Here is a 20324-nt window from a genome sequence, read left to right as displayed (position 1 = left end):
GACAAAACTTATATTACTTGAGCTTTCTCTTCAACAAGTGGATATAAATCACTGGGAATGTATTCTTTCAAAATACAAGATATTCGCCGAGTTTTGGGCATTAACCGAAGATTTTGTTTTAAATTTCAGCCAGCACTACGCGATAAATGTTGTCTCTCTGCAGAGTGTCTCACGATACACTAATTAGCATTATTTATGACAAATAACAGTAAAAGTTCAATATTGTTATCCAATGTTTTAACAAATTGCAATGTTACATTTTAGATAAGTATTATTCAAAATGTTCACCTGCTATTTAATGTCATATTATAAATCACTAGACAAGTACACACAACCAAAGTAATGTATTGTTTCAAAAAAAAATCAGAATATAAATAAGAAATTGCAGAGCTTGAACACTTGAACCATAATACTTTGCCCTGGCTAGCCTCATTAAACATATGATTATTATAGTTATCTTCTTAGTTTAACCAAGTATTGGTGAGATAAAGATACATACCTTTTTAGCTAGCAAGTATTTTAATCATCCCTTTAATTCATTATTTAATCAAGCCAGCAAAGAGTATTTTTCAATGATGTTTGCACTTAGGCAAATTACGATCTGCTACTTTATACATATGGCCACATTCGCTAAAAAGCATTAAGTATTATTGTAGCATTAAAAATTGTCATACGACTGATATAAATTTTTCACATTTGGTTTAAGCATCTTACAAGTAATAATTCTTTTTCTGCAAAGCAATGCTTTGCTGTGCTATAATCAATTATATGTAGTATTCTTATTATAACGATCCATTATGCATACTGGGTGAGCAGAGAATAGTAAATTATAATATCATTGTAGTAATTGTATTAAGCATGACACATGCAGCAAATGAATAATCCACTACCATGACAACACCACTTGTGGCAGTAATCCAAATTTTCTTTCTTTTTCAATATATTTAATTTTCATATCAATTTATTCATGCGCAAAAATATGATGTAGCCTCTGTGTAGAAAACATAACAAGAAGGTCTTAGTTACAGGATTTTAATATACCCCACCCCAGTGCTAGAAATTAATGACAGAGTATAGAAACCTTTGATAATTCAGCATATTCGTGATGAATGACAGTCACTCGCTGAACATTAAAGCTTCAGTGAATTTATCACAAAATGAGCTTTTTCAGCCAGGATGTAGTTTTAACCATGTCTTCTTTGTAAGATAATTACTGAAGAACACCTCTTCTTGACAGGGTAGACAGATGTGAAGTGTAGTTATCTGGAAGCTGTTTTAAATATAAAAAAGGTATTAGATCACAAGTAACTTTTCTTTTCAATCTGATAGATTGATTATTATGCCCTGTTCAACTAAACAAAGAATTATTTATACCATACATTAGACTGTTTCATTCACCACAAAATCTACGTGGTTAAAATATAATCATCCTTATAAACTCAAACAACTTATTTCATACATTCTGCACCCATCCCATGGACCCATATCAAACAGGTTACAGTGTGATGAGAGTGCAACTTGTCATATATTTCACTATCATTTCATGTAAGGCACTTTATACTAGTACAAACAAAGAGGATCAATTAATTAACCTATTTGTAAAATGCAACACTGCAACTGCAAAGGTGTCCTACAGAGACAGTATAATGGTTTTATGGGCTAGGCAAAGGTAACGAAATGTAATATAAATAATGACACTGTTTGTAATTAGACATGGTACAATTCTAATGAATAAATTTCATTAATCATTTACCTTGGCGCCAATACGTGAAAGATATCTGTTTCTAAGATGGAAATCAGATTGTGGTTTAAGTGGACTAACAGCTTCATCAGGTTCCTTATCTGGCAAACCAACCCTAGAGAACAAAATACAATAGATTACAGTCAACAAATTAACCAGCTACCAAGACAAATGTTATGCCCGATGCCACAAAATAAAATGTTTCCGCTTACGCCTACTAGATACAAAGTGTTGATTGATGTGATAGTAAAATGAAAGTAAGAGCTCATTAGTTGGTATGGTAATCAGTCACTTGATCTACAACATTATTACTGTTATATTCTATCCTTAATTGTATCTTGTATCCGAGTTTTTTAGACATCTATTCAGTGGGAATCGCTAGCTCTTGGCTAGCTATTACTTTCTATTCATGACGGAAGATATAAATCATAATCAGGCTTACTTAGCAGCTTCTGTTGCACGCTTGTTTCTTTCCGCTGCTGACATATTAAGAGCACCTCCTCTTGAGGCATCAATCAAGTAAAGTAAAACTACACATATCAGTGCAACTAGAAATCAAAAGAAAATGTAAGTTAACTTTGAAAACTTTCTTAGAATTGCAGTACTTCTCTGGTCAATGATGGGGATCTTGATTTTGACAGTTCCCCCACAGACCTTGATAATTTTTAAACACTAATTTTAGATGGCTTGTCAATAATATGGTTACCGTAATAAAATGTGTGTATTTTTTGAGAACATTTTGTTTAATAATTAATGACTACAAAACTAGTATTTTCCACAAAGAGGCATAGTATTCCCTCTAATCCGGCACATGGTAAACGAAAATTGTCCTTTGGATACTTTTTCAAAGGGGGTGACATGATGAGATGATTAAAAAAAAAATTTTTCATTCCCTGATGTTACATGTTGAAGTATGGTAGGATATGTGTAACAATATTGAAATTTAAAACGACTGACTTGCAAAAAGAATGTCTTTCTGTGAATGAATGAATTAACAAACAGGCACAGACAAACAATTAACCAACTGAATGAATGACGCTATATACCACAGAGCCAGGCAAGAAAGAAAACTTCCAATAACAGATAACCTTTAACATCTACCATTTGTCCAGCCACAATAGCAATGACAGCAAGACCTAGATTCTGAATGGACTGCATACTGAAAAACAAACACACAAAAGATGAAAACTACCAAGATTTCAAGTACTTATCATCATATATGTATGAATAATATTGAAATTATGCAGTTTCAATTATAATTAAATTTATAAATACAATTTATATTAAATTATAATAATTATAATACAAGACAAAATATTATGCTGAAGATTTAGCATTTAAAAGTTACAAATTTGAGAATGTAGATGAAGTAGAATTAAGGCCAAGTAGATGAAGAGAATTATGTTCACTGATACAATAGTGCTACACTATATAGATCAGAAGAAAAAACATATTAATATTGAAAAAATAAAGATATAAATGAAGTAATTACCATCCATACGCTGTTCCAAGCTGATTTTCAGGTACGACAAATGCCACCAATGGCCATAATGCGCATGCTAATAAGGAATATGCCAGCCCCATAAGAACCTAGAAGTAAAATACAAAACATAGAATACATAAATAGAAAGTGACTTACATTGAAGCAATCAAACAATGTATGGCCACCTCCACACATAAGGTTGTACATATAAACAATTAACCCCACTAAGGAATCAACAAAACAAAAACAAAAAGAAAATCACTTTTCATATATTAAGTACCGATACTATCATACATGAAACATTTATATTCACACTATCCAGTTTTCACAAGATATAATCCTAAATTTAGGAACTAAATGCATCAATTGCCAGAAATATTTTTACTGAGTGGCCTGAACTATCTATTTCTCATCACTATACATTTTAAAAACTCAACCAGATGTGTTTAATGTTGTCCATCTAACTGTTTATTACCACTGATCGACAATCACAAAGAACTCATCACAATTCCAAGATCACTCATAAACACAATATCCTATAATGACCTATACTTATTTCAAAATTACTACATATCTAACTCCGACATCAATCCAATATTTACTGTGTGGGGGTTTAGTGGTAATTTTAAAAGATTAGATTTCACAGGGATATTTGCTCGGTTTTAATTCACTGGTTTGTGAAGTGAACAATATGGCTAACTGTGCATATTCAATGGGTTTTAATTTACTGGTAAATGCATTTATAGCTGTCTGTGAAAAAGATAAAGATAAACTTAGTTATCAGAATCTCACGATATGGGGGGGGGGACATAAAAACAGGATAAACAAAGGTTATAGTGTTGTATTTGCATCAAAACATCACATGGAATACTACAAACGCTGACGTTTTGTGGGAGATACATTCACGATGAATATACACATTTGATTAGTAGGGTCGATTGTGATGATACATGTATCAGAATATCTCAACATATCAACTCTCTGAAAGATTGGTATATCAACATTCAGCTAAACATTGAATTTAAGTTCAAAATCTAATCATTCAATTTATGACATTCGGTTGGCACCAATCACCCACATCGCGGAATCTCATAAAATTGTCTATTGATCGACAGATAACACAATGCTGAATTTTGTCGAAAAATAGATAACGTTTAACAATTTTTCATTGACACAGATTAACTAAGCAAATCATGTAATGTAATTTTCAAATATCTAGTGAACCAACTTTTTGTAATTATTTGTTCTTTCAGACATGTGCTTTGCTGATCATAGTTGATTTATCCATGTATGTGTATTTCTATTGATGAGCACCTGATTTAAGTGTTGAAAATAAATGAGTAAATAGTATCTTGAATCATTTTTTTTAAATACATGTATTTGTATCTCTATTTTAACAACTCTGAGAGTAGGCCTGTTTTTGTTGTTGTTGAACTTACCATTGCAATGTATGGATTAAAAAATGAAAAAGCCAACATCATATGAGCTCCAAGTGTACATGTCACAGCAACAAATATCCAGAAAACATTTCTACCAGTTCTGTCTACAATGAAACCCAACACAGGAGAGGCTACAGCAGATAGAATATACACCAGGCTGTGTGAATATGAACACGATTTATTATCTTAAACTATCATACATGAATGTGAAGTTCCTTTAACCCCATATTTGGAGACTCATATTTTTATCGCAACACATGTTACAAATTTTATTATGACGTTGTTTTTACAACTATTTATAACCAGAAAGACAACTGTTTACAGTATATTTTTATGTACTTGACATTTAATCAAACAGAAAATACAGCAGTTTGTAAAGCTTGAACATTAAACAGTGCAAAAACTATGCATCACATTTGAACCATTATTTTATAAAATTCTATCCATTTTCAACAAAACATTCCATTAATTGCATAGCTATATGTAAATTGTATTCAACATGTGGAATTATTTAGTTTGAGACAAATTTAATACTTTTAAAAAATAATACCGATAATCTAAGATCATGGTCAACAAAATTGCATTTCCAGTTTTAAAATTGAGTTTATGCAATATTTTGGTTCTCTCATCAACTATATATGAAGTGTTCGATGAATCTGTAAAATAGTTCTACTTTGCGGTATCCTTGTAATAACCTCATATTATGTGTATGTTGCTTATAGTACTAACATAGACTTCACAGCTAAAGTATATCTCACTTTAATATCTAGAAATATTAATATGTTTGGCATTCAATTTCATGGAAATTAAATAGCTTAACTGAATTACCATAACTATATAATTATATACATTTATTTCCAATAATCCAATTTTAATGGAATAGGCAATTTTAGATTTTATTATTTATTATTCTTCAACAGTGCTACCTCCCCCCATGTAGCTTTACTTTTGGTTTGACCCAACATATGAAAGACATGCAGAATGTATTATTTAAGAAAATGAAATAAATTCAATTGCAGAGATACTTAAGATGGGAAACCCATAATCAATACTTAAGTTGAACTGCATAGCGGAAATAATTCCAATATCTAAGAGTGTAATCAGCACTCAAGTGAAATCGGAATATGAAGACAGTTCAATACCTCATAAAGGTGTAATCAGTCCTGGATTTCTAAGACAGATTTCAAGCGGTGTCAGTGAGGGAGCAAATCGCTCTCTTGTTAATATTGCAATTAGTATTGGGTACTATTTTCTTACCTGTTCACAGCACTTGCTTCATTCGGACTCAGGTCAAATTTCTCTTCAAAAAATACGCTGTAAACAGAATTAAACACTGAGTAAATTGAATAGTCAAGAAATATTAAACCCATCAGCTGCTGAAAGCTACCATGGATAGCCAGTATGAATGAAAAATATTGGCGTATGTAAGCAATGTGTTAAAACACACATATGAATTGAACAAATAACAAGTGTTTTCTTTATTATTAACATATGTGATATTTAAAGTGGACGACGACAGCATAAAATTATGGGGTCATCAAACATATTTTAAAGAGTAAAAAAGCCAAGGATATATATCCAAGAAATCAACATTCAAATTTTGAAAAAGTAACAGAAGAGTTACTTACACTCCAAGGTCAATAAAAGGGAAAATAGTGACGTAATAGGACACACATATGAAAAATATTAGCCATAATTCAGCTGGAAAGTGTTTAATATCAGTCAATGCTATAACCTCCCCTGTCAATGATAAAAAATGAAACATACACATGATGTAACAATATCATTATTCACTTTCTTTACATGCTAAATGAGTATGTAATGACTCAAATGAGAAAAAGACGTTTATGATTATATGAAAGTGTGACATGGTTTCAGAATGTTCGTTAGAATCACTTCTTGTTCACACTATGTCCACACAGAAAAGGTACACTATTAATATAAAAGAATAGCAGTGTTACCGGTTTTACTATCTTCCTTCTTTAATATTCGTGATGCTCTTTTATCAAAGAACGCCAACACAATGGCGCATATCAACGACAAAACGCACATCCCAGCACCTGTGACAAAACATAGAATAATGTAATAAGAATATAGCACCCCAAGAACAATTGTTGCAATGCATTAAAATTGACACAATTATAATTTGACATAATAAAGCCACAAATTACACTAGCAACATATTGGAGGAAGGAGAGTTAAACTCTTTAAATTTATATATGGATTTGTTTGGATACTACATCACAAAACATTTGGAAGAATTACTTATGGAACCATGTAAGATTTGAATAATTAGAAAATTGGATTAATGGGGTTTTACTTCATTGACATTGAAAAAATGTTAGATATTCATGAAGGCAGTATTCAGAGAAAGGCATTTTTCACATTAAAAATATACAACTCATGTATTAAGTACAATTCTGAAAGATTCGAAAAGATTCACACCTGAAATTAATACAAAAGCAAAACAGAGCAATTTAAACATAATTTTGAATCACATCATTCACCCCCACAATTGTATAATAAAGTATAGCTTGTATCCTCCAGATTCCCGTATAATTTGACTCACCGACCCAGAGAGCGATTCCCAGTACTCGATATCCTTCCCAACCAGTAGCATTACTGACTAAGTCGTATATAGGCCCCATTATATTCATATTCACTGTACTTCCCTGAAATAATATTTTATTTTATCGAACAATGTTTGTAGAAATCGTACATATATACGCCAAATGCCAAATTTCATTACAAACAGACCAATTGGCAACATCATCAAAACAAAGCGCATTTTTAAAGAGGGCTGCACAAGGCAATTGTTAAATAAGGCGATATGTTGAAAATGATCCACTGCGCCAAAACAAATAATGATTATTGAACATTTCCTTTGTGAGATAACAGTAGAAATGAAAGTTCAACAAAGTATCCACATGTGTACGTACCACTCTAGAAAAACTTAGTTGAAGTCCAAACACCATATTTAGTTCTCTGTTTTTAAACCAACTCACTGCATATGTATTCTGAGCCACAGCTAAATTCTCCCCACCAAGGCTATATAGACAGAAAGAAACTTATTTAAAACGTCACATACAAAAAATGCAATTTGTCATATTTTGCAAGTACATGATATACTAGGCTATACTAGGTCATATGTGGAAACAAAACATGAGGTCACGGACCAAATTCGTGAGATAAATGTGATATTACATTGCAATGATAACAGAGTTAATTCATGGGACTCTAGAGAAAATTAAAGTAAAACATGATCTGTTCAATTAGCACACTTAATGGTGATTTTTGGAAACTCATGATAATTAAGCAATGCGTCAGGAACTATATTAAAAACAAAACAAAGGAAGCTTAGAAAAAACTCTAATGTGATAAAAGTATTAGAGACATATTTAAAATTAACTCAAAATTTAACATTAGCGTGACGACTAATATTGGCATGCTTATTCGAGATGCACAACATGATAACAATGGGATATGCAGTACTGAAGTTCATATCACTTACGGAAAATTAATTTTATTGTACATCTAGTGATGATTAATTCAGAAAAAAAACAGGGGAAAAGCGGAAACAAAAATTATTATGCAAATTAGGGAAACATTATGGATGTATTTAAATCCCAAACAAATTAGGTCATCACATTGTAATAGAGTAGTTAATTACTAGAGCTGTCAGATAAATTTTGTCAATCATACAACTTTAAAGTTATTAAATTTACAATTTTCTTTTTCAAAAGCTTAGTGCCTTTTCAACCAACACATACTAGCACATGTATACAATCTGCAACTTAATACTTACCCAAATACAAATCTACCAGTACACATTACAATATAGCTAACATGTCCACCAAGACTTGCACCAAGAGCAAATATGCACTGAAAAAAAAATTAAGAAGTTTTTTTTCCACATTGATGTCTTTATTCATATAAAATGACCTATTTCAGGTAGATCATACAAACCACTGACTGAAAGTTTGCTGTTATTGTGAAATTATGGTGAATATGCTTAGATTTAATTTTATCCCATTCAGGAGATTACAAATTAATACCAAGCTTATTGGACACCTACATACATGTATACACATGTATAGTAGTTATCAAAATTATATAAGTGAAATTTTTTTGTGTCTTCATGTCAATTTTGATAAATACAATGACATGCACTAATTACAGGAGAGAGTGATCAAATATGTAGGCTGTAAACATAACTCACCTGCCCTACAACCACTATACAGCTAAAGAGAATAGTTCCTAACCTACAAAGAAAAAAATCACACAACATTATTGATAAATGCATTAAATAACTGCATAACGTACAAAGGCATGTACATACCGGTACATTGTTTATAGGATCAGCTGCACATTATATTTTTACATGATCTTGTTTTTGTAATCACACATTATCAAGGTGCCTACAAATAGTTCTTACTAAAATAATTCAAAAAATAATATTCGTGACAATAGCAGATCCCTGCTTATCTCACAAACTTCTTTCATCTGCTTTACATTTTGAAATTCAAATAAAGCGCACTACATACATCGAAAAAAAGTATTTATTTTGCTGAAATGACTGGATAAAATCTGTTATTTACACAGAAATTAAATGTAAACATAAAAAGTGGTGATGTGACTCTGCTGCCTGCAGATATATTATAATTCAACTATTTAAACCCTTTGAATGATAAATTTTGGTTATCTTTTACAAAATAAATCCACAATTTTTTCCATATTTTTCCCCAAAAATATTGATCAAGGTCTGTAGTCAATGAAAAATTACATGCATGTTCATTTTATCCAAAGTTAATAAAGGCAGAAAGAAGGAGGAAGGAAACAAGTTCCTGACAAACAACACTAAAACAATACTTTTAAGAACATACATCATAGTCAGAGTATAAATAGCTCGTTTTCAAAATCACCATATATCTAAATTGTGCAGAGTAACCCATCTTCGCCAGCCAAGGACCATTTAATTGGCCAAAGCCTCAACATTAACCCTTGGCAGATTTCATTATATTTACTGTATGTCACACGCCCTCAAACAATTATAAGATTCATTTGGGCTCATTTGCATTATCAAAACTCATGATAGAAATGACACATTACTTGGTAAAATTAAAATATTTTGTTCTATGAACGAGCTTACTGACAATCAAAAGAAAGCGCTTAGTGCTGTATCTCAATGGAATGATGTGTTTGTGGCAACAAAACCAGGATTGGGCAAGTCGATAAGTTATCAGTTTTGACAGTTTTGTCAGTTTACTAAAACATGGTTTGCACAAATATTTAGACATTCCATCATCTTCATCATTTTTGGAATGGAATAACAAATTTTGGAAACATGTCATTGAATATCTGTTCCGGTGCATCAGCACAAAGCATATACGCTGCCATTGTTTTAATCTATGATGATCCCATGACATATATGATACAGAAACGTGGCAGCGGCAGCTCCTTTACGTGCCCAATCAAATGACTCAATTCAAGTGCTGTGAAATACAGATTTTCTTAACATGCACAGGTTCGTGGGCCAGTTATGAATGGCCGAATTTAGCGATATCTCATAGTAGTGACAATACTACAAAGAAGTTGAAATTATTGATAAAAACCAAAGTTAAATTATACAGAGATACAGCAATGAATACAGAATATGATCATTGGGGTTCTATAACAAAATAACTGAAAAATCACCAAAATCAACTAACCAATGTCTGTACATCACCCCAAGGTACCAAATTTTATTAACATCCACTCAGAAGCTACTTTTACACGGGCTGAATTGTGAAAACTATTACACAAAATGGCTATTCAGTATGAACTGAAATGGCCTCCTAACTGATTATGTCTGCCAATTACTCCAAGGTAGGAACTAAATCTGATAAGAATTTTTTCAGATTTTGCATATAGACACTGAAATATAAGAATGAACATGGACATTAGCTATAACATACATTGTAGCCCAAAAACTAATCATTTCTGTACATTACACCAAGATATCTCGATACTAAATTTTATCAAAATCTGCTCTGAAGATTTTGCTATACACAGGTTGAAATGAGAAAATAAACATGCAAATTAGCTACTTGATATGCATGGAAATGGTGCCAAATCTAATTATGCCTGCAATGTATGCATGTATGTACCAAATTTGATCAAAATCCGCTAGAAGTTTTTGAGATTTTACTTATATAGACAGACACACCAAACTCATTATTAAATGATATTCAATCTAAAATTGAAAAAAAAAAAGTTTATATGAAAAGGCAAAGCCAGCAGAGTGACAGCTTGGAAGTTAAGTTACGCTAGGGCAGCACTGTATATATTTACATACTAGTACTGTGTTTTTAGTTGAAACGTAAGAGCTGTCATGTAACAAAATCATGGTGACGACACTGTGAGCTTACCTAATTCCAAAGACGCTGTCAAGTAAAAATCCACCAAAGAAACAGAGTATAACATTCGGCCAAGAATAAAGCGAGTACATCATCATGAATTCACTGGTACTTAAATCTAAGTCCTAGACAGCAAGAAAGACAATGAATATGTTAATTTATTTTAAAACGTACACAAACAAAAGCAAAATACATCACAAAAAGACAAAAACAGATCTAAAATACTATCAGCATCCTTTATCCTATGTTTTTGTCATATTACCTAAAGTGTGCATGGAATCATGGGAATAATCTGTGTGTCATAAAGTTGATTGACAGGTCATACTTGTTTACCACCCTGAAAGGACAATTTGAATCTACCAGGTGTACTTGTGATTTAAGTAACAAAAAGATGTTTATGATCTACTGACTTGCCTACGTGAGACTGCTGCTAGCAAAAACACATTCTGATTGGCTCATGTGGAAACCCAGGTGGTGCCTCTGAATCTGTATTTCATTTCCAGTATTATTGTCTTGTCTACCAAATACTAGCAGTGAAAGAATCCCCTGACCAGTGTGAGTTCTGTGGGTGGCTCTCTCAATTGCAATAAGCAGGCATTTCACTGACATTTTTGTGTCAGAAGTAGGATCCCAACCCATGCCTACGTCGTGTCCCGTCATCAAGACTGAACATGGCACATTTTCAGACCAATAATCAGCATCAACTGCCAATAAATTTCTCAAATTTACAAAATATTGTAACAGTAATTCTAAGCAATCTCAATCCTGCTTAAATAGTCGGCACCTATATTTTTTTACCTTTAATCACAGTCCCTCTATCATAGAGGGACTGTGCTTTAATTGATATAATGTGGTAGCTAAAAGATTGTAAATATAGAGCCCACCGCATTAACCTACTGTTTACTTTACGGGCCTTGTTTAAATAAATTAATAGCTGGTGATCAGTCGCCAAAATGATTTCTTTGCCATATAAATATTGGTGAAATTTATGCAATGCCCAAATCATCAAAGGATAGACTTGTCACAACTGGAGAGAAGATCATCAACACGGAAATTTTGAAAGAGTGGCTCATACATAAAGAGAGCTGGGAGAAATTTCTGTCTACATTCTTTGATAATGTTATTTTGACAATGAAATAGGTAATGTTTTTCATCTCCAATCATGGATTTCTTCTCACTTAATCCTTGAATGTCCCCCAGATTCGACAGACAAGAAAAAGTGTCGGTACTCTAAACTTGTCAGAGCAATCCTGTGTTTTTTATTTTTTAATATCATCTAAATACTTTTCAAAAACATATTTATCATTCTTAATTTATGTAAGTCTTATTTTTTGTTGCTCTGTGCATCGTTTTGCCACTTATTCTGCTACACATTCCTTATACTTACTCTGAAAAGAACATTGAAAGTTTTAGATTTAAGGTTAGTGGAAATAAGTAATTTCCAATAATTTATTAATCACACTAACCAAGGTATATTTTTGACTCAAACTATTTTCTACAAAGGCAGCATTAAGGATAATATTATTAGTTTGTAGACAATAAAGTCTATTAAAATTTCATCACCAAACTACAAATGTCAACCATGATAGGATACCAACCTAATTTACCTCGATAAGCACTGTTAGAAGACATTCTATAATGTTAATAAGTCGCCACACAACGCCACATTTGATATGAGTTCCATGCAGCACATACAACATCAGTTTTACACAATGAAACAGTCAGTGTATAAGCTACATGTACTCTACATATTCAATAAGTAACCCAGGCCAAAAAAAAAAAAAGATTTTTATGCAGTGACACAGTTTTTTTTTTATACTTGAAGATTATTCAATACCACAATAACAACATTTATATGTTCAATGTTTAACATTTATTAATAAATGCTGTTGAATACATATATTAATTAAAGATTCATTTGAATCCACCTTCTGAAACAGAAAGCAAACACTTCCACATTGTGTCGAATGTCGTGCACATTCAAACTGACATACATAATGACAAGAAGCTAATTTCACTTACTCATTATTCAGATTTTGAAACTCTGTGACTTTACTAAAAATAGAAAATCATTCCTATAATTTGTAATTTCCATTCCCCATACCAATTTCATTTCTGTCACGCAATTTGCAAATGCACTGGCTCAAAGAATACAAACGTATTTGAATTGCCAATCTTTTCAATGGGTATAATGTGAACACACACTGTGGGAAAACTATGTTGCTTTTATATTGTTAATATAAATAACAAGTCATTGAAAACGACACAGTCCCCATTGGTGTTTTTTAATGTATCTTATGAGCTGAATACCATACATTCCAAAGAAAAGGGTGGATTATATGCAAAAGGAAAAAATTTCATCCAATTGCAGGTGACCTAATATGTCAACTGAAGTGTGCTGTGGTAAATAGCGTGGAGAATCATGATCATTTTCTCATACAATAGGCGATAATTTCATTAAATACAGAAGCAACAAAAATGTAATTGTGCAGGTGTACAAAATCTTTCAATGTATGTCAGAGAAGCGACCAAGAACACACACAAATACCGATACCAAGTTTGAATAAAATCCACCAAGGCATGCCTAGGAAACAGGTTCAAATTTTGTGATTCTAGTTTTCGGCTTGCCCATAATTAAGCGAAGGGAAAGTCATAGTAGTGGCAAAACATCTGTTGTCCAGCGGTGGTGACGTAAATTAATCTGTAGATATAGTTGGCCTGTACAGATTTCATCTTGTATAGTTCATCCTCCAAATCGTTTTTTTTAAAGTGTATATAGTGTCTATTGGGTATTTACCGGTATTTCATAGTGTAGTGTTTTGGGCCTTTGCTTTCAAGTAAAAATATCCAAGTTGAAATCCCATGCTAATTATTTTTTTTTACTTATTCATTTTAATTCTATTATTTACTTTTTGCATAATTTTATCATTTTTTTTATTTTCTTTATCTTTTTGTTCATTAACTTCAATGTTTAACATTTTCAATGAATTTAATAACAAATATTTGCTAAAATTGTTCACTGGCTGTGGTCAGTTAGAATATTAATTAGGGAAAAAGAATTTAGCAAAAAGCGAAGGGATGTGCAGTCATTTCTATGAATTTCACTAATCTAATCAGATTGATTGGTAAATTTTGTTGAAATTCATGATAAATAAATTAACACTAGTGTTGATTTTGGGAATACAAGGGTCAAGTCATTAAATTAACAGCATGGATAAAACCAGCACTTTTGTTTCTGTGTTGCTGTACATAATTAAATTGTTTTTTTAAGAGTCATTATGAGTAACTTTTTCCTACATTCTAATTAGGTGATCAGGGTTTTACATGACGCAATATATTGCGTCATTGACACATAATTATGACTGTACGCCCCTCATAAAAATCAGCAGTGCGTCCTGGGGGGACGCAGGAATTTTGGCATCAAGTCGTTAGTAATCCACCCCTCCATTTGATCTGCAATAGTTGCTAAATGGGCTCTTGTAACACTAGAACCTCCCTCGATTTCAAATGGAACGCTCCAAATCATCATTCATATGTGCGTCGCCATTTACACCAATCACAAAAAATGTACTACGTAGACGCTTTGTGTTTATAGTTCGTCTGATAGTTCTCCCGTTGAAGCTTCACCAGCTTCCAGTGAAAAGCCCCATGTTTTACTAAAGAAGGATTGTTCTTTCAATGATGGGTGGCTAAATTGTTTTAAATGGCTTTGTTACATATCGAATCGAAGCGTTATGGAATGTGAAGTTTGTGTGAGAACGAAAGCCAAAAACCCTTTCACTGACGGGTGTTCAAATTTTCGAAACTCAACTGTCATTCGGCATCAAGACTCTAGAAGTCACATCAGTGTCCGTGTGTTGACCATGAAGTCAGACTTTACGGCCGCTCGTCAGGTAGCAAACAAGAGGAAATACCAAGGTACAACTGACAATCTGAAATCATACGCAGCTCAGCTGCGAACTGTTTATGTTATGGCTAAACGGGATCTCCCTTGCAATGTTTTTACCGATTCAGTTTCATGCATGTTCAGAATTTGTTGTATGAATAAAGACCTCGATAAAACTCAGTAAATTAGATATTTTTTTTTCATACTGGTACTCCTCCATTGAACTTAAATCATCTCATTAACTCTCCATTGTATTGTTTTCCCTATTTAACATATATCAATTTCTTGATTTGTGTATGACCCTCAAGTTTGCAATTATGACCCCCAAATTTTCAGACAAGGGGTCCCAATGACCCCCACATCTAAAACATAGTTGAACTCTGGTGACCTTGCCCTTTGTTATATAATATAATTCCCTTTATCATAGTTTGTTTCAATATAAATATGCATTGTCATAATTAATTTTTAATACAAACAAGTTTTGGGGTTGAACCAACAGTGGGGAATCAGTCTATCGAATGTCCTTAAAAGATGTAAATATCTTACAAAAACATTGGTGCCTTATTTGTTTAATTATTTTAAGGAACATAATTTCCAGCTTTATTGAAAGTAATTGAGATATTTAGAATAAAAACAAATGTCCCATTGCAAAAAAAAAGTGCTGCATTTAGATGTGAATAGATTCATAAAACATGCAAGATAACAGAAAAATTTAGCTGGCTTTAGTCCAAGTATTTTGTACAGGTGTCAAAAATGAATGATTCACTGAGACAAATATGAACTGCCTCATTGTGTGACTACTGTATTATATGAAAAGTAAAAAAAACACCCTTTATGAATAGCTATCATGTTGCAAGCTCTGCTTTGTATGCAAATCAACTTAAATAGTTGGTGTCCAGTGGAGGGAGAAGTCAACAGTACTGTTGCCTCCTGAGAAACTACATCTTCAAACACTGCAATCTCTGAAGTGCATTTTTAAACTAGTATTATAAAAACTCTATCATTCTGTTCTAATAGCTGAAACATATTCCTGTGAGTTTTCATTTGTCGAATGAACTGTTTGTCAAATACTGAATACATATATTTTAGAATAATTTTCTTTTTAAAATGTGGATGAAATGTTTTGCTTTTAATGTATTTTTTATGTATTGTTTTTGATTTGATAACTTTTGACTAAACAGATTTTCTATTAGCTTCAGATCTTGATCAAAGTTTGGCACCCAGTTCATAGCAGTGCTTATATTGATTTTCTGACATCTTGTTTTCTGTAAAGATTTTATTGGTAGGTTTGCAAATGTGTATCAGACTGTGCAATCTCTCCATGAGTTGGTTTTGAAACCCAGTATGGGATTCTGAGATACATTACCAAGAATATTATTACAAGATAAATCATTTGCTTCATTGAACACATACAACAATGCATATTTCCACTGAGATCAGTGACCTTTGATGTGTATCACCAGTGATCAGTCAAGTAGAAACAGTCAAAATATTTTATCAGATTTTCTCAATTTTTGCATGATATTTTCATACAGGACATCTGTTCAAACTCAGGGAAGACTTTATACTGATGAATAAGGTGACCAAGTTTGATAAAGTTTGGAATAGAATTAGTAAAGTTATTATGCACACAATAACAATTATTAACGACGACGACGACAACAACAACAACAACAACGACGACGACGACAACGCCGGACAAAATTTTTCCCTTAATATACCTTTCCCTTCCATCTTTGATGGTACGGGCAAGGTAAAAATGATGTAAAACCCTGGGTGATTACTTTCCAATTTATATATATGGTTAATCTGTATGCATAGATGACTTTCCCCACCCTATGATCTTATGCTGTGATCACCCTAACATATGTAATAATACCCTCACTATACACTAAGATCTGCCCACCCTTACAAATACAGGACAAGCCATGTGTAGTTTAACTATGTTTTTTATGGCTACAAGTCGGCTTAATTTCATTGAAACATTCAACCCAATTCAGTCTTGACCTTTGTACCAAACTTAACATGTCACCTGTTGATACCATTTCACATAGACTATCCATGGAAGCAATTTGTAGGTGATGTGTTAAAAGTGTATCTAACAAGCAACTATTTTGAGCCAAATCGTGATATCAATACCAAATTTGAAAGAACATGGCATGCCTGAGAAACTGTTGAAATGTTGATTTATGGTGGTTTGAAAAGGTCAAAAAAAAATGACATCCATTATCTCACATTATGACTTGTCTTTGTTTGAATAAAATCAGTTTGGGCATGTCTGAGTAATGTCGAACTGACACATGGGCACAGAGCCCAGTTTGAACAATGTCCAACTGCGACTAATAAACAACTTTAATAGGACCATTGTATAATTCCACACTTAATAATTATATTGTTCAATAATTATATTCTACTCACATCTTTCATATGTTTCTGTAATGCAGCCGGGTTGTCATAAACATAGTAACTTCCTATAATAGAAAATAATGATAATAAAATAATATTAGGCTTGTAAACTTATTAGAAGATGACAAAATGTGGATGGAATGCAAAGTGCCGATTGACATCAAATAAATAAAACAATTTAATGACAATCAAAATAGCTTGTTCTTTGATTCGTAACCTACCACATCCTGCTTTTGTATACTTATTAATCAATTTTCAGTCACATGGGATTATGCATAATCTCTTGCATATGTGTAACTGTCCCGACCGATTCTCACTTTGGGAACAGTTAAACCACGGTTACTAGATCTTTTTTAGTAAACAGACTATTCCTAAAGTAATAGGTCATGTGTAGATGCTGAATTAAATAACAACAGATTTGTCCAGATAACATTCAGTGATCACTCTGTTAAAAGAAAATTTGCTGACTATGTATCCTATAAGGGTCAACAAGGGTCATCAGAATTGAAGACATTCTATTCTCGGGGGGTGGAGCTACGTCACAGAACGTTCTATGTTGCTATGACACGTACCACTATACCATATATTTCTATGGGCTCTGTGCGATCTGCTGTGGAACGCCGGTCAACGAGGCGGTGAAAACAACTCAAGTTTGAAGTAAGCAACAAAATTTATATATGTTGCACAAGTAGGGGTATTTTTGTTACACTGTTCAGGGGAGTCTCAACAATCATCCCAAAGTACAGAGTTTTCTGTGATTTTCAGACTTTGTTTTGATGATTGCCAGGCAGTGAAAATGTTCGCCCCGAGAATACGTTTTTAGAATATTCATGTCAAATAATAGATTTTAATCAGATTGACTAGTAAATAGTCTGACAAAATTTTAGCACATATTGTATGGTGATCACAATAAAAATCACAACATCTATATTCATTATTTGTAGTCCAGTGCAGTATTAACATTTTGCTGGAAAAAAAGTATTTTACATGGTTGTACAAGAAGCTATGGGTCCCGGGCCATATTGAATAGTGTGATGATCACCTCCCTTTTAAACAAAGCTCCTTACCTCTATGTGAAGTTACATGTAGCCAATTCCTCTGGGGAATGTGTAAGTGTTAATCAAAATATTAGTAGTAGTAGTAGTAGTAGTATTTGTAATATTTGTTTAGATTAAAAATCAATAAAATAATTGGGCAACTACATCTTTGAATGGACAGGTAGTTATCCCACTTGACAACCAGGTTTTGTAAATATGTATTAAAAACCACGTTTTTTATTGAATGATACAAAGCAACAGAGGGGATACAACTTCTACGAGAGCCACACATTTGATAAATAGTGAATTATTGTTCTCAATTTTTCAAACAAATATTCCAAGGAGAATATTTTTGACAATAATTTCTCTATAAGTACTTGATAAATTAATCATATAATCTTGGTGAATTTTACTTTCGAAATCCTAGACTTATTTCAGTCGTGTTAGTGCATTCGTTAACATTCTTTTCATCAAATATTTTATGGAGTAACCGGAGTACGGTAGATGTTTCCATATCCTAGCTGCAACACAGTCTCAAGGTTGTCCAGTTACCCCCACCCCCTCCCCCTCCCCCGTCGTTAAACTGCATCGTTCCTTACCGAAACTAAGAAAACACATCAAAATTAAGACCAAATATCGATGAAGACCTCTTCTCGGGTCGCAGGCAGCGAAGCCCCTTGGCGAGAACGAAGTTCTCGCCAAGGGGCTTTCGCGGTCAGTCGACAAGCCCCTGTGAGAGCGGCGCTCTTCCTTTCTGGATGCTGTCGTGTCATCGCGAATAAGGGGAGACTCTCCGTTTTCTGACGAAGCCATTAGAATGATTATCGCAACGACGAATACTGCAGATGTTTGTTTATTATCGCATGGACTTTGACCATAACACTTCTTCGCGGACAGACAGTCACGTGTTCACATGGTGACCACCGAACTCGGCCAGAATTCTACTCGGCCAGTGACCGATCACGGCCAGTGACCGTACTCGGCCAGCATATGTGTTAATGGGTTTGTCAAAGGGTGTCGATTTCAGTGACGCAACAGTAAAATGTTTAAAAAAAATACACGGGCACCAAGGGTTATCGATCTCAGTGATGCAATAGCGAGCGCGATTTCAGTGATGTCTATCGTGCTTTATTAATAAAAAAAAGGGCTGTCGATCTCAGTGATGCAAGAGCGAGCGCTGTGTCTTTTGTCATATCACAGTAAAATGTTTAAAAAAATACACGGGCACCAAGGGTTGTCGATCTCAGTGATGCAATAGCGAGCGCAATTTCAGTGATGTCTATCTGCTTTGTTAATAAAAAAAAGGGTTGTCGATTTCAGTGACGCAACAGCCAGCGCTGTGTCTTTTGTCATATCACAGTAAAATGTTTAAAAAAAATACACGGGCACCAAGGGTTGTCGATCTCAGTGATGCAATAGCGAGCGCTGTATTACAGACTGCCAGAGTCAAATCACAATACAATATAAAAAAATGTACGGGCGTCAAAGGGTGTCGATTTCAGTGATGCTGAAAGGGTTGTCGATTGTTAAAAAATAAAATATGGCCACAAGGATTATCGGTTTCAGTGACGCAGTACTTTATGGTTAAAAACGTTGGAGTTCGTGTAACCGTGGTGTAACTCTCATGGTTAATTAACACATCTTGCAAGGTGTGATTCTTGTATTAGACGCTTGTTATTGTTTCCGTGTCACAAGCGGCAGCAACGAGCACTGCGTTATTTATGTAAAAATAAATACTGCACGGACGGCAAGGGTTTAATCAAGAATGGTGAGAGGCATGTAGTTCTCTTCAGTGGAAATGAAATACAACAGTTTTGAAACTATGCCATGTTATTGTATATACAAACCGGAAGGCTGTTGGCGATCCACTCCACTCAAGCAAGCAACATGTTGCCATGACGATCAAATCAACAACTTGAACATGTCGGAGAACCAGT

General features: G+C 33.4%; 1 protein-coding gene across 1 annotated transcript; it reads right to left on the bottom strand.

Moving 5' to 3' along the window:
* Positions 1-904: 904 nt before the first annotated feature.
* Positions 905-19294, bottom strand: LOC100374200 (lysosomal dipeptide transporter MFSD1-like). Its single transcript, XM_002740896.4, has 16 exons — positions 18987-19294; positions 17363-17415; positions 11071-11183; positions 8883-8925; positions 8469-8545; positions 7603-7711; positions 7233-7335; positions 6625-6723; positions 6292-6403; positions 5921-5977; positions 4664-4820; positions 3234-3331; positions 2788-2900; positions 2184-2289; positions 1754-1856; positions 905-1270 (listed from the first exon to the last, which is right to left on the bottom strand). Exons 1-16 carry the CDS (start codon positions 19198-19200, stop codon positions 1211-1213), a joined length of 1617 nt encoding a protein of 538 aa, XP_002740942.2. The 5' UTR covers positions 19201-19294; the 3' UTR covers positions 905-1210.
* Between the last annotated feature and the right edge of the window lie 1030 nt (positions 19295-20324).

Source organism: Saccoglossus kowalevskii, chromosome 1 (assembly GCF_978046115.1).
Source record: "Saccoglossus kowalevskii chromosome 1, keSacKowa6.1, whole genome shotgun sequence".
Lineage (NCBI taxonomy): Eukaryota > Metazoa > Hemichordata > Enteropneusta > Harrimaniidae > Saccoglossus > Saccoglossus kowalevskii.
Note: the sequence above shows the minus strand (reverse complement) of the source record. Positions and strands in the feature narration are given on the sequence as shown.

Excerpts from the sequence above, each read along its gene's own strand:
- LOC100374200 (XM_002740896.4), bottom strand. The coding sequence starts at position 19,200 with ATGGCTTCGTCAGAAAACGGAGAGTCTCCCCTTATTCGCGATGACACG. Across the intron at positions 4,821-5,920 it reads GAAGCAAGTGCTGTGAACAG|CCTGGTGTATATTCTATCTG; the intron begins GTAAGAAAATAG and ends ATATTCACACAG. Across the intron at positions 3,332-4,663 it reads TTAATCCATACATTGCAATG|GTTCTTATGGGGCTGGCATA; the intron begins GTAAGTTCAACA and ends TTTTACTTCTAG.